The sequence below is a fragment of the Salvia splendens genome, chromosome 6, assembly GCF_004379255.2.
Source record: "Salvia splendens isolate huo1 chromosome 6, SspV2, whole genome shotgun sequence".
NCBI lineage: Eukaryota > Viridiplantae > Streptophyta > Magnoliopsida > Lamiales > Lamiaceae > Salvia > Salvia splendens.
Genome location: NC_056037.1, coordinates 3,870,194 through 3,883,302, shown reverse-complemented (window position 1 = coordinate 3,883,302; position 13,109 = coordinate 3,870,194). Strand labels below are relative to the sequence as shown.

The following is a 13,109-nucleotide window of genomic DNA, read 5'->3' as shown; positions in this document are numbered from 1 at the left end:
AATGCTTATTTACTTGGATTTAGTTCATCTTAAAAGTAACAATTATCTAAGACTAATTGACCCTTTGTCCCGAAATAATACACATAAAAGACTAAGTCGTTAAATCATCTTGGAACTTTGAATATGTAGCTCATTTTCGTTTCTTATGTTAGATATCCACTCAGTTTTGTTAAACTTTAATTTATTGTTTTATATTTTATAATTTAATTGTTTAATATCTATAACTACTTTTAAATCAGAATATATTAATATCTTTATAATTTTATTAATTTATTAATTGTTTGATATGTATATTGATCAAAATATCATATTATGGTCAGTCATAATGTGGCCACGTAGCATTTCCCATTTGTGAAATGTAGGTGATCAATCTTGCGTGGTACACTGACTTTGAGACTTTTATCTAATTTTCAGTAGAAATGATTTTGTTTTCTCCACCAAAGTTTGACTCGTAGCCTTTTAAAACTCATGCTACGACGAAAACATATAAACACGCACTCCATCACGTACATACCCGTATCTAATAGTATAGATAAATTTAATTAAATACTAATCCCTCTTACACTTGCATCTTATTTAATTAGTTCCGTTTTTCTATTTCTTGTATTCGATTATAGGAGTGATCTAAAGCCGAGATCTAAATTATTTTGTACATATTATTATAAAAACTAATATATAGCGGTGAGATCTAAATTCTAGTATCAATTTTTTTTATACTCCCTCTATCCCATAAAAATATGAGCATATGATATGACACGAGAATTAAGATAAAATTTTGAGAGGAATAATAGTTAAAGTAATGTTAGTGGATAGTGAGACCCACATTGTTATTAGAGTTTTAATTGTGGTATAAGTTATAAATAACTTGATGTATATGAGTAATAAATTGAGATCCCTTTCAAGAATTGAAAGTGCACGTATTTTTATAGGACGGATGAAGTACTAAAGAAATTAGGACTCCTAATCTGGCAGCTGTGGAGGAAATACTACTCTCTTCGTCCCATAAGAATATGCACTCTATCCTTTTTATCTCTCGCATAAGAGTATGCATTTTCTAATTTTAAAATATTTTTTTCTCTATAATAAGGTGAGACTCATTCTCTATTAATAATACTTTAATTACTCCATACGTCCGCCAATACTTTTATATATTAGTAGTTTTATAATAAAATGTGAGTTTGAATGAGTTAATGCAATGCGGGGTCCATTATCAAAAGTAGCAAAAAATAAGTGTGGCAAGTATTGGCGGACTAATGACAAGTAATGGCCGACGAAAGGGAGTACTTTTTCTTTCTATCTTTTTTACTTAACTAATTGTGTATTAAAATTCGTGTCTAACCAAAAATATATTTTTTTATAGGACGGAAAGATTAATACTTTGTCAATTGTGTAGTAAAAACGATAGGATTGAGATGCATAATGATTCATCATAATTTTTTTTGCTCCAAATACAACCGTGTGCCAATCAATTTCAAACACCATTTGTACATGAATTGGGACAGTCCTACAAGCCTACACACATCAAATTCATCGATCAATCCATCCTATAAGTGGGACCCTTTTTCCCAAACACTTTTTTTCTCCATGAAAAATAGATTAAAACAGTAACAATCAACTTTATATTTCGCGACATCAACACCACCAACCCCCAAACTTTTATGATCTCTTTTAGGTGTTGTTTGAAAGACCAAAAAATAATTCATCTAGAATTTCTCTAATACTAACATAATGATTAGAAGTTTAGAAGAAATTAGGGGCATCCATAAGTATTTAATTAGGAGAATTCCATTATAAAAGTAATGGATAAAAATTGGACACATATTCGTCAATTTTCCCTCATATAGTCAAACAAATTCTCAAAATTTTATATACCTTGCTATATATAGATAACCGTATATACTACAATATTACATCTATCTATTTATGTATTATAGACAATAGTGTACCATGATAAAATATCTATCGATTTATATATAATTATTTTGTATAATACATAAGCAAATATAATATCGCATTATATAATGTAGTATATAAGATTCTGTAAAATAAATTCAATTTTGTTGATATATTAAAAATAAGATAAAAGAAATCCAAACAAAAAAGTAGATGCATTGAATAAAAGATGAGACAAAAATGGAGAAAAGAAAGTTCAGAGAAACTATAAATAATTAAAGTGATACTATAATAGAAAAATAAATAATGTAAATATTCCCAAATATAATTCTTACGCAAAAGAGGGTAAATAGAATAGTAAAAGACTAAATGGATTGAAAATAGTGAACGAATACCATAAACTTTATTTCTTTGTCTAGAGAATTATAGCAATATTTATTTATTAGGAATTGAAAATGTGTAAACTTCATTGTCCGGAAATCTTTTTGTTTCCTAATTTACTCTCAAAATTATTAAAACCAACTGCCTTAGTCTATTTGACTTGGACTCACAGACACACACGCTTTGCATCTTTTCACACACTCAGCCTCTCCGCAGCGCACCACCACCGCCGATGAACTTCCTCCCCCGCCATCACCGCCACCAATTTACACTCCTCGCCGCATTGACGATCCTCCTCCTCCTCCATGCATCGGTCTCAGCCTTCGTCTCAATCCCAAGTACACACACACACTGTGTCTAATTTTTTTTATGTGCAAATGGTTATAAATTTAAAGAACGTGCCACGGTGTATTCAAATCTGAGGCCATTGGTTGGCCTCAGTCAATTACCACTTGACCAACTCACGTACACCGGTCTCTACTTTATTAATCATTAAGTGAAATTAACAAATTAATTGAGTGGTGTGGTTTGTGTAGGTGCTGGGGCGCTGACGGGGCCGGGATCGTCGCCGCCGTCATGCAGAAACAAGTGCCGGCGGTGCAGGCCGTGCAAGGCGGCCCGCGTCGTGATCAATCCCGGCTTCGCCTCCAAAGCGGATTACTATCCGGAGGCATGGAGGTGCAAGTGCAAAGACAAGATCTTCATGCCTTGACAAAGATATTAAACTTCATTAGTGTATGCATATTCCATGATTTATTATTAATTTTGCTAAAACATATATATAATGCTCAACACACAGGATATTTTAAGTATTAGTTATGTTTCACTTCTGCTTTTACAAGACGAATTTTGTTATAATTGTTTTTGCCTCTCTTCAATTTTCTACTACTCCATAATTTAATTTCCCTCTTTAATTTCAGTTTCTCGGCTTATAAATAATTCCATTTCTACGAACATAACAAAGTTCTAATTAATCATGTTGCTTATCTCTTGTATTTCGTTTACTTCTGAAATCTCTTGCATTTAATATTTTTATTCTCTACTCGAATTTCTCTATATATTTGTTCATAATGGATTATTTTATTCATTAGTGGTCACTTGTGATTTCCTAATTATACATGGCTATAGCCTATATATGAATTATTAATTTCATTTGGCGTATAGTTTTTGTTACCTATTTAATGCAGGTGATAGCGTGGGACAGAATGAACAGTGTGTATTTATTTAGTTATATTTCTGATGGGTACAATAGGTACAAGACCTGCATCTTTTATTAATTACTTATCGATTATAATCACATTTCATTGATATTTATGATATTTGGAATTTTTTAATAATCACTTTTCTTGGGATATATACTCAATAACTGTATGATTATTTTTATAACGAGGGTAATTAATATAATACTATATTTTATTGTATAGTATTTTGCGTATCATGGTTTTTGTTCCATATATATGCACTGTATAAAAAATTAGTCAATTATTGAGTTGTTTCAACTGTAACTCTGACCAAATAACAACTAAAGATTTTTGACAGGTAAATACATTGATGTGGTAAGTTTTTTACTGTTAATAATTTCGTATATAATTTATTGCCTATTAAAATCGTGTATATCTTAAATATATTATCTTAAACCAAATAATCTTCCGCCACTTAAAAAAAACGCGGTAAGAATTCGTTCAAATCACGTAAATCATTGGCCTAAAAAATAGGGTCTTGAAAAAAAAATTAAAAGTGGGTATAAAAGCAGAGAGAATAGGAGAAACAAAGATTTGATCAACCCTCCCAAGAAAATCAATCGAACACATTGTAGTTTCTTGGAAAAAAAAGAAGAGGAGAGGAATTTTTGTGGTTGATCGGAGAGGGATGGCATTTTATTCAAACAAACACGGCGTGGATCTGGAGAAGGGGAATGGGCAGCTGTACCCGGGGATGCAGGAGAATCCGCAGATGCGATGGGGCTTCATCCGCAAAGTCTATTCCATTCTCTGCTTGCAGTTGTTCATCACCTTCGGTGTTGCCATTGCCATGACTTTTCTTCAGCCCGTTCGCCTTTTCCTTCGCACTCCCGCCGGCCTTTACACCATGATCGCCGCCATCATTCTTACCGTTATTCGTATTTCTCTCCTCTCTCCCTCCATTTATGCATCATCCTACTTTTCTTTCTTTTCAATTATGTATTTGGGGATTCATGGGGATTGGATTTTTTTTTAAAATTACTTACTACGTTTGTTTATCTTTTTTTTGAGTTATTTGAATAATAGTAATAGTTGTTGTTGAAACATAAACATCTGTTGAATATGGGAAGTTAAAAATTTGAGGAACGAGGGGAGCGGGCCCCATGAAATTGAATTAGGAGCTCTTCAATCTGGATCCCTTCTTTCTTTTGATGGAGCTCTTGAGTGGCATATTATGAGTGCCTATTATTTGTACATGATGTAAAATGGTCTATATCAATGTTACATTGGAGATATGTGTCTCCTTCAAACAAGAATGTCTATGAGTCTATCTAATTTCTGGCTGAAAAAGAGTCACATACGTTCTTGGACTTACGATGCAGTGTGCTTGATGATGAGTTGCTTCAGTCAGAAACATCCATGGAACTATATTCTTTTGTTTCTCTTCACCTTCGCTATGGCATTCATGGTTGGGGCTTGTTCCTCTCAGAGACAAGGTAATCATATTTCTTGTCTATTTCTAATACAACCAGCCAAGAACTACTCAAGCACAGAAAATTCACACATTATTTTTCTCAAGAAACAATATCAATGCTAACAAGAATTAACTTTTCTTTCACAGGTGACGCGGTGTTGCTGGCTGCCGGTCTGACTCTAGTTGTGACTGTTGGGCTTACAGCGTTCACGTTTGCTGCTGCAAAACGAGGCGCTGACTTCAGCTTTATGGGGCCTTTCTTGTTCTGTGCTATCTTGCTTCTTATGGCCTTTGGCATCATTAGGGTTAGTTAGTTTTCATGCTTCAAAAATCTAGAAATTCACATGATCTATGGTGCTGTATTTGATATACCCTGTCTCTTGTCTTGACAGATCATTTTCCCTCTGGGGAGAATCGGGGAGCAGGTGATCGGCTGTGTGGGGGCGCTGGTCTTCTCCGGCTTCATCATCTACGACACGGACAATCTGATCAAGCGGTTCAACTACGATCAGTACATCGACGCAGCATGCTGTCTCTACATGGACATAGTGAATCTGTTCTTGTACATTCTTGCTATATTTGGAGATGATTGAACGCCTCATTTCCAACTTGGAACAAGACAAGTTGTGGAGTCACTGAGGAAACAAGATTCCATCTTTGCTCTGAAGAAAACTTAAGGGGTTGGGTTGAAAGTGTGTTTATTTTTTTATTTTTTTTCTCAACAGTATTTTAAGTACTATTGTGTTTCAAGAATGGTTTCATACACAAGAATGGTTTATATGTGTGGAAGGTGTGTTTGCTTTCCCCTACAACAGTTCTGTGAATATCTGAATCTGTAGATTTTCTTCAGTTCAGACAATTTTTTGATAATAACAATATGTTTATAGTTATGTTGAGTTTTTTTTATATACATATCATCTTTGTATAGCAATTCAAAGATAGAAATATATACAAAAAAATACTACTCCTACCATTTTAGGCATTATTGGATTCATTTACAGAGAAATGTAATACAATGATTACAAACAGAGCAGCCTAACCACAAACCTTAATCTATTACAGGAAAAGACAAGAAGCAAACCAATGTAATACAATGATTACAAACCAAGTTGCCTAATCACAAACCTTAATCTATGGAGTACAAGAAAAGACAAGAAGCCAAATGCAATACAATGAATACAAACCAAGTTGCCTGATTACAAACCTTAATCTATGTTCTCAACACTAATTAAAGGGAAATAACATTATATGCAATGCAATAATATAAAATCTAGGAAAAATTGGAGTCTCCCATTTTTTTGACCAAAACCTAGTCCAAGACACTCCTTTTCCACAAGATCACATAGTTTTCTTGCTTTCTTTAATTCCACTTTACTTTTTACCATTACTGGCCAACTTTAGCTTCATTTTTCACATTGGGCAGAAACAAAGATATTTTTATTAAAAAAAAACAATTTCCAAACCAAACTTCAAGATTTTAGGCCATAATCATAGGATTGCAAAACCATTACATCCTGTGTCTGCTCTGATCTGAAGTAATGTTAAGCAACCTTGTAACACCTTGAGTCCAAATATCATGCTCTCTTTGGTTCCGGCACTCAAACTCGACGACCCCACGTGCCACTGTCTTCAACGAGAAGTATCTACGGTCCTCACCGCCCTCTAGGAGGTGGCGCCCCGGCCATGCCGGGATGTCCTTCATCACCTCCAGCACAACATCTAGAATTTCAAGAAAAAGGAAAAAAGAAGCAAGCTTTCTTTATCTTTTTCTCTCAGAACAATTTGCATACTACTTTCTCAAATCCCCAAATGGAAGCAAGCCCACCACCTCCAATAGTGTAAATTAAAAAGAAAAGACAAAAGCAGAAAATTAAAGGCTCACTCACTCTTTTTCTTTTTTGTGACTGTCCCAGCAACATGTCTACTCTTCATTTTCAGTATCACCTGTCAAAATGTGAATCAAAAACTGTGTTTCAGATCAGTGAAAGCCAAAAGCATAACAACATATTATATGTTTTTGATTGTTCGATCATGGCCAAGAAAAGGCTCTCACCTGACCCATTCTGTTGATGTACACAGACACAATCTTCCAATGAAGATCACCTGCATTCCACCATACACAATATGACCCGTTACTCAACTAAAAATGCATATGATCATCTAGAAAAACGAGTAAATAGAATCATCATCAAACTGTCATACTAAAATAGTCACTAACATAAACATTTCTTATAATGAGACTGAGATGAGTTTAGGCAAGAAATCTACCCTTTCGTGTTCGTTTCAAGAGCTCACCGCCTCTAGCAAGCAACTCCTTACTGCAAATGCCAAGAAAATTCTCTTCAGCTGCAAGCTCACCACTATGGCTTCCATTCAAACTCCCATTTCTACCACTGCTGCCACCATTAGGCACTCCCATCACCCTGTCCACGGGGATAACAGATGCAATGCTCCACACTTCCTTCAACGCCCTCGCCTTCAATGTGGCAGCACCACGCAGAGCTGGAAAAATGCAGCAGAAATTCACAAAAAAATCTTAAAACATACATGAATGATTCAAGAATTTTGCAAGAGTTTTCTCACCAGTAGCTGCAGCAGTTGTCAAGGTCACAATATCGCCAGGCGACTGCACGTTGACAGCGGAGCCGACCACAGAGGCCAAGTGCTCGCGCTCGGCCCCCATCGCCTCAGCTGCCTCAACACACTGCGCAGCCACAAGTGTTGCAGCTGAAGCCATGGCCATGTCGGTCTTGCCCATCTGCTCGTCCTTTCTAGCTCCAGACGATGCGGCTGTGGCGGCTGCTATGGCAGCAATAGCAGCTGCTACACCAGCAACAGAGATGGCAGCATGAAGCTGAGCATTCTGTGCCCTCACCTCCTCCTTCTTCTTCTCTTTCCTATCCTTCAACCACCTTCCAACTGTCTTCCTTCCGCCTGCAGAAGTTCCCACGACGAAGCTGCTCTTGATCTGGTTGCTACAGCTAGCATGATCACTGATCAACTGCATCAATAAAGCAATGTCAACATCATTAAATTAATGTTAAAAACATGTAGGTAAGTGCAGAGGGCACTGCAACCTCCACATTTTGATTCAATCTATAAGATTAGTTTTAAAAGAGCCCACCAAGAAACTGGACCACTTGTATAAATTGATTTCAAGAAATCAACATGAACCACACTCAAGATGGTAGACTGCCCCACATCATGAATTCCTTTCTTTCCATTATTGCCAGACCATTACATTTATCACAACCAAACACTCTACATTCTTAGGAAATAAAATGATTAATAAATAAATACTCCACTATTTAGCTACCACAAAAATTCTTCAATCTTTAAAGCTAATGCAAGAAACTGACATAGGTGGTCAGTTAACAGTTTCAGAATGTTGTTGTTTAAAGAGAAAGCTGATACATACACAATCTCTCTCTGCAAAACTTGTGCTTTGTGTGGCCAAATTAATCAGAAGACTGACAAATAGTAAAAGCTTTGTACTAAAAAACATGAATGGGGTCAATAAATAAATGCAAGTGCAAGTGCAAGTGCAAGTGCAAGTGCAAGTGCAAGAGAGAAAACAGTAAAGCAAGAAACAAATAGAATCATGGAAGAAAATGAAGAAACCTTGAGATCATCCATTTCAGAAGGGGAGATTGGTGGGCTATCAGAGATGGAATTTCCAATGAGAGGCCCACTGTGGGATAGCCTTCCTGAAGTACGAGGTGATACATCCTGCTTCACAAGTAGTACCCATATCAATGATCATACAACTCTCTCCAAAATCTCAAAATTCCAAGAATCTGAATATGGACAAAAAGAAAGATTAAAAAATCGATCTTTACTTACACTTACAGATTGTGACATGATACGCTCCATGAGAAGGTGGGAGGTGTCAGAAAAAGAAAAGGAGAAAGGGTTGGAGATTTGGGATATATCTTGGAGCGGCGGAGGTGGGATTTGAAGGGGGGGAGGGAGGAATTCCATGGGGTCTGTTGGAGTTTCAGAAGGTTTGAGAATGTGGTGAAGCTGGGCGCTGCTGCTGTCCATGGGGGAAGCTGTTTTGAGTTGAAAACTTTGGAGGGTTTGTTCAGTTGTTGTTAAATGGGATCATGGGATGTGGATGGATGAGGTCACTCTCAATTCTTTATAGACATGTCGGACAGAGAAAGGAACAGTTAATCAGTATGTGTCAATCTCTCTCTCGTTCTCTCTCTTTCGAGAGAGAGAATGGTGAGAGATGGCTGTCTGTTTGAGCTTACAGTTAGTTGCAGAGATGAAAAGCTCGTAGGGAGACAAATACTATTAAAGTGGTTTTTTATTTTTGTTCGAACTTATATTTCTCCTCGCCACAATTTTAGGTATTCTTTCTTGTGAATTACAACTATTTTTAAAACTATAATCATATTACACCAGAGTCATTAATTAGTACTCCCTTTTAACTATAGCAAAAAAGTATTGTATCCATATTTATCATTTATGATAATAGTCAAATAAATATAATTCACGAGTCACGATCGGAAGTGTCATAAGTACTTATTTACAATCGAGAGTATATATTTATATGGGGTAAAATAATAAGTACTAGTACTCAGTGGCGGACACGGTGGGGCCAGGGGTGCCCTTGGCCCCTCGGCCATTTGTAAGTCTCCTATATACTTTTAATAGGAGTCGTTCACTTTCCAAGAAATGCCCAGAAATGACAAGAAATGCAGTACAAATTTTTCCCATTTCTTGGCATTTCTTATAATATATGTATCCGACATTAGATATATCAATAGCTAGCTTAGTTGGCTTCAATAGGCGACACTTGATCGTGAGATCCCAAGTTTGATCCATTTCGGTGCCTAATATTTTAGAATATTTGTTCTTTCTCTTTTGGATTGATTTATATTATCTTAGATTTTATTATTTAACTCTACAAATGTATAAATATATAATAAGTAGTAAAATTGATTTTAAAGCTATGCTCATAGTTCATTTGTGGCTTTTTCAGATTTTCTCAACATAATTTTAATTGATTTTCTCACATTAGACCTACTTTTACTATTAATTTTCTAGCTAGTAATTTGTAGAAGTATATATAATTTAAATTTATAATCATAAGATTGATTTTTACAGTTTAAGAATAGAAAATAATTCCATAATTATGTATATACATTATATAATATAGTAAAATTAAGTTCTATATTAGGCTATAAAGTAACTATACACTAATTATTTTTCATTTACACGAGCGGCTTTTTTTATTGCTCATGTTCGAGCTGGTTTTGTGTCGTTAGCACCGAACTAACTCGACAAATTTTTACTGCAGTTTGGGCCCCTACTGTTAAAACTAAGTATACATACTTTTTACTTTTACGAAATTAAGCTCTTATTGGATGTATAGTATATTATACTTTGATTTGCATGATTTTTTATTGGTACAATACGATTGTCCTTTACGTATGTTAATCAATATATCTTACTAAAAGATGTATATATAATTAATGATAATAATTTATTATAACAATATAATGTGTAAGTATAAAATAAAACAAATAAATATATCTCCATCAAATTACAAAGGTTAATTACAATCTAGGAAAAACTTATATAATCTCTCAAAAACAAAATCTTCTAGTTATGAAATAACGGTAAAGGTTGATTAATGATCAGAACAAGAAAAATGAGTAAAGAAAAAACCCGAATTTTGCCATATGTTTTTCGATGAGTTAGAGCATCCACTACGCGGCGGGCCGGCGTCCCGCGACCCGTCCCGGAGAGACGGGTCCGTCGCGCGCCGCGTTGCAGCATCCGTCCAGTCCCGCTACACGTCCCGCATCCCATGTCGACGAGACACGCGACGGGCCCTCTCGCCACGCGCCTATGCGACTTGGCGCGACCCGGCGTCGTGCGTGACGCTCGTCACGTGCTGACGCAATAAAATTTTTTTAAAAGAAAATTCAATTTTTTAAAAAAATATATAAATAAATTTAAAAATTTTTCTAACGGTAATAATACCGATTTTTATATTTTTTTAAAATTTTTAATTTTGAAATTAATTTTTTTACTCTATAAATATTCATACACTCATCCTCATTTCACACACAACTACACATCTATTCTTCTATCATCTCAATTTCCTCTCATCACAAGATGTCCGACGAAGGCAACTACGGCGGCTCCGGCTCCGGCGGGTGGGATCTCAACGCCTTCGGCGATTGGGAGACCATGATCAACACACTGGGCGGTTCCAGTGCGTCGACGCCGGGGACCCAGGGTTCGGCGACGCCGGGGGTACCAACCACCCAACTTTGACGTTGATGCATATGCATGTCCCTCCGCCCCGCGGTATTCGCAGGGATTATCCCAGATCCGGGAGGATTTTCCCGTTGATCCAACGCTGGGAGTAGGGCGAAGCGGTGGAGGTGGACGAGGCGGTGTACAACCCCAGTCGGGCGAGGACGAGGAGGAGGAGGAGGAGGAAGAAGAGGAAGAGGATCTAGGCCGGCATCCGTACATCAACCACGAAACGCTGGCGGTGTACAACGCCTGGATCACCGTCTCGTACGATCCCATCGTCGGGAATCAACAACCCCGGAAGTGTTTCTAGAAAAAGGTCTGCGAGGTCTACCACCAGATAAAGCCGAAAGGCTCCCGCAAGCGCAAATATAATTTGCTCCGCACTCACTTTGACCGAGTCGACCGACAGGTCAAAAAATTCTGCAGCCTCTACTCGGCCGAAGCGGCGCGCTACCAAAGCGGTGCCACGACAACCGACATTTTGACGTCCGCTTTGCGCGCCTACTACCAAGACACCCGTCAACAATTCAGATTTGTTGATGTTTGGCAGGCCGTGAAGGACGAGGAACGGTGGGCCGACGGTTTCCGCTCCAGCTCGGGCTCAAACTCGAAGCGCACGAAGCATACTGCGAGTGACCAATACTCGTCTGGTGGTGACACCGCTGAGGGTATCAGCCCACATGAGGCTGAATCGCAGGAGTTTGCGGGTACGGTCGGCGATGCTGGAGGATCCAGCCGTGGGCGCCGTCGGCCGCAAGGGACGAAGGCGGCGAAAGCGGCTAGAGCGAGGAAGGGCCGAGGCGAATCAAGCCAGGCGGCCTCGGGATCGGGCTCGCGGGGAGGCTCGGACACACTTATGGTGGCGTACATGACCGCCACAATGGCAGACACTTCCCGCTTCTCGCACGCCCAATTCGCGGCCTGGTGGAACGGAATTGTGCCTATGGCAGCACAACTTGGCCTTCCAACTCCCCCTCAACCTCGACCGCCTCCGGAGGATGATTAGCCGACAGAGTAGTTTTTTTATTTTCTTTAAATTTGTGTTTTAAATTATGTTGTGTTTTTTTTTTATGTTGTGTGTTTTTTAATAAAGTGTGTTTGTTTTAATTGAATTGGGTTGGAAAAAAAATAAAAAATGAAATTAAATGAATAGTAATTTAAGGGACGGTTAATGGACGGAGGGTTGCAGGTTCCGTCCCTTAGTTAAGGGATGGAAGAATAAAGTACAGTGGGGCCCTCAAATAGTAGTTTAAAGGACGGTGGGAAGACGATGGAGGGACAGCGTAGTGGATGGCCTTAAGCATCTCATTAGTAAAAACACATTTGATTTGTTATGCTCAAACCGTGAACACGAACTATTTTGGAAAGCCTTTTAGCTTTAGATTATTTGTTAATGCATGCTAAAAATAGCATAAGAGCCGGAATCATAATATCGTCATCATCAAAACAGCACTTACTACATTGATTAAATTATATGTCAATGATTATGGAAAGGGATAATATTTATTTTGGTAAAATGATGGCTGTGGCATTGGTTTCTCGTTAGGCCCCAACCAACAACCCATAATCACATTATATAGTTTCGTACGAGAAAAAAGAGGAAGGTAAAGGTTTATATGAAATAATAATAAAATGCAAAATTTTAGAAAAGTATTGATGAGTGCTAGGAAGGCTAAGTTTTTTAGCAAACTATGTTATGTTAAGTGTGCAAAATAATGATTGCGCCGCCGTTCTCGTTGAAACTCTTATTTATTTCCGCATGAATTTATTAATAATGATTGCGCCGCCGTTCTCGTTGAAACTCTTATTTATTTCCGCATGAATTTTAATAAATTGATTGATTGAGTGTATTATGATTTATGAGGGTAGTAATTTTGTACAAAGTTAATATATTGGAAATA

General features: G+C 37.3%; 3 protein-coding genes across 6 annotated transcripts; 2 read left to right on the top strand and 1 right to left on the bottom strand.

Annotated features, from left to right (window-relative positions):
- Positions 1-2,459: 2,459 nt before the first annotated feature.
- LOC121808033 (EPIDERMAL PATTERNING FACTOR-like protein 4) lies at positions 2,460-3,058 on the top strand. Its single transcript, XM_042208367.1, has 2 exons — positions 2,460-2,612; positions 2,811-3,058. Exons 1-2 carry the CDS (start codon positions 2,507-2,509, stop codon positions 2,984-2,986), a joined length of 282 nt encoding a protein of 93 aa, XP_042064301.1. The 5' UTR covers positions 2,460-2,506; the 3' UTR covers positions 2,987-3,058.
- A 965-nt stretch (positions 3,059-4,023) lies between these two features.
- Positions 4,024-5,819, top strand: LOC121806834 (protein LIFEGUARD 4-like). Its single transcript, XM_042206992.1, has 4 exons — positions 4,024-4,393; positions 4,838-4,951; positions 5,077-5,234; positions 5,322-5,819. Exons 1-4 carry the CDS (start codon positions 4,144-4,146, stop codon positions 5,520-5,522), a joined length of 723 nt encoding a protein of 240 aa, XP_042062926.1. The 5' UTR covers positions 4,024-4,143; the 3' UTR covers positions 5,523-5,819.
- A 59-nt stretch (positions 5,820-5,878) lies between these two features.
- Positions 5,879-9,210, bottom strand: LOC121806832 (VAN3-binding protein-like). Of its 4 annotated transcripts, none has more exons than XM_042206988.1 (7): positions 8,773-9,210; positions 8,551-8,661; positions 7,513-7,930; positions 7,198-7,431; positions 6,983-7,032; positions 6,816-6,873; positions 5,879-6,648 (listed from the first exon to the last, which is right to left on the bottom strand). In XM_042206988.1, the coding sequence occupies exons 1-7, from the start codon at positions 8,971-8,973 to the stop codon at positions 6,437-6,439; spliced, it is 1,284 nt and encodes a 427-aa protein (XP_042062922.1). In that variant the 5' UTR covers positions 8,974-9,210; the 3' UTR covers positions 5,879-6,436. The 4 variants fall into 4 exon arrangements, with proteins under 4 accessions (XP_042062922.1, XP_042062923.1, XP_042062924.1 ...); XM_042206989.1 differs by having other exon boundaries at positions 8,551-8,658; XM_042206990.1 differs by having other exon boundaries at positions 8,779-9,210.
- Positions 9,211-13,109: the final 3,899 nt, after the last annotated feature.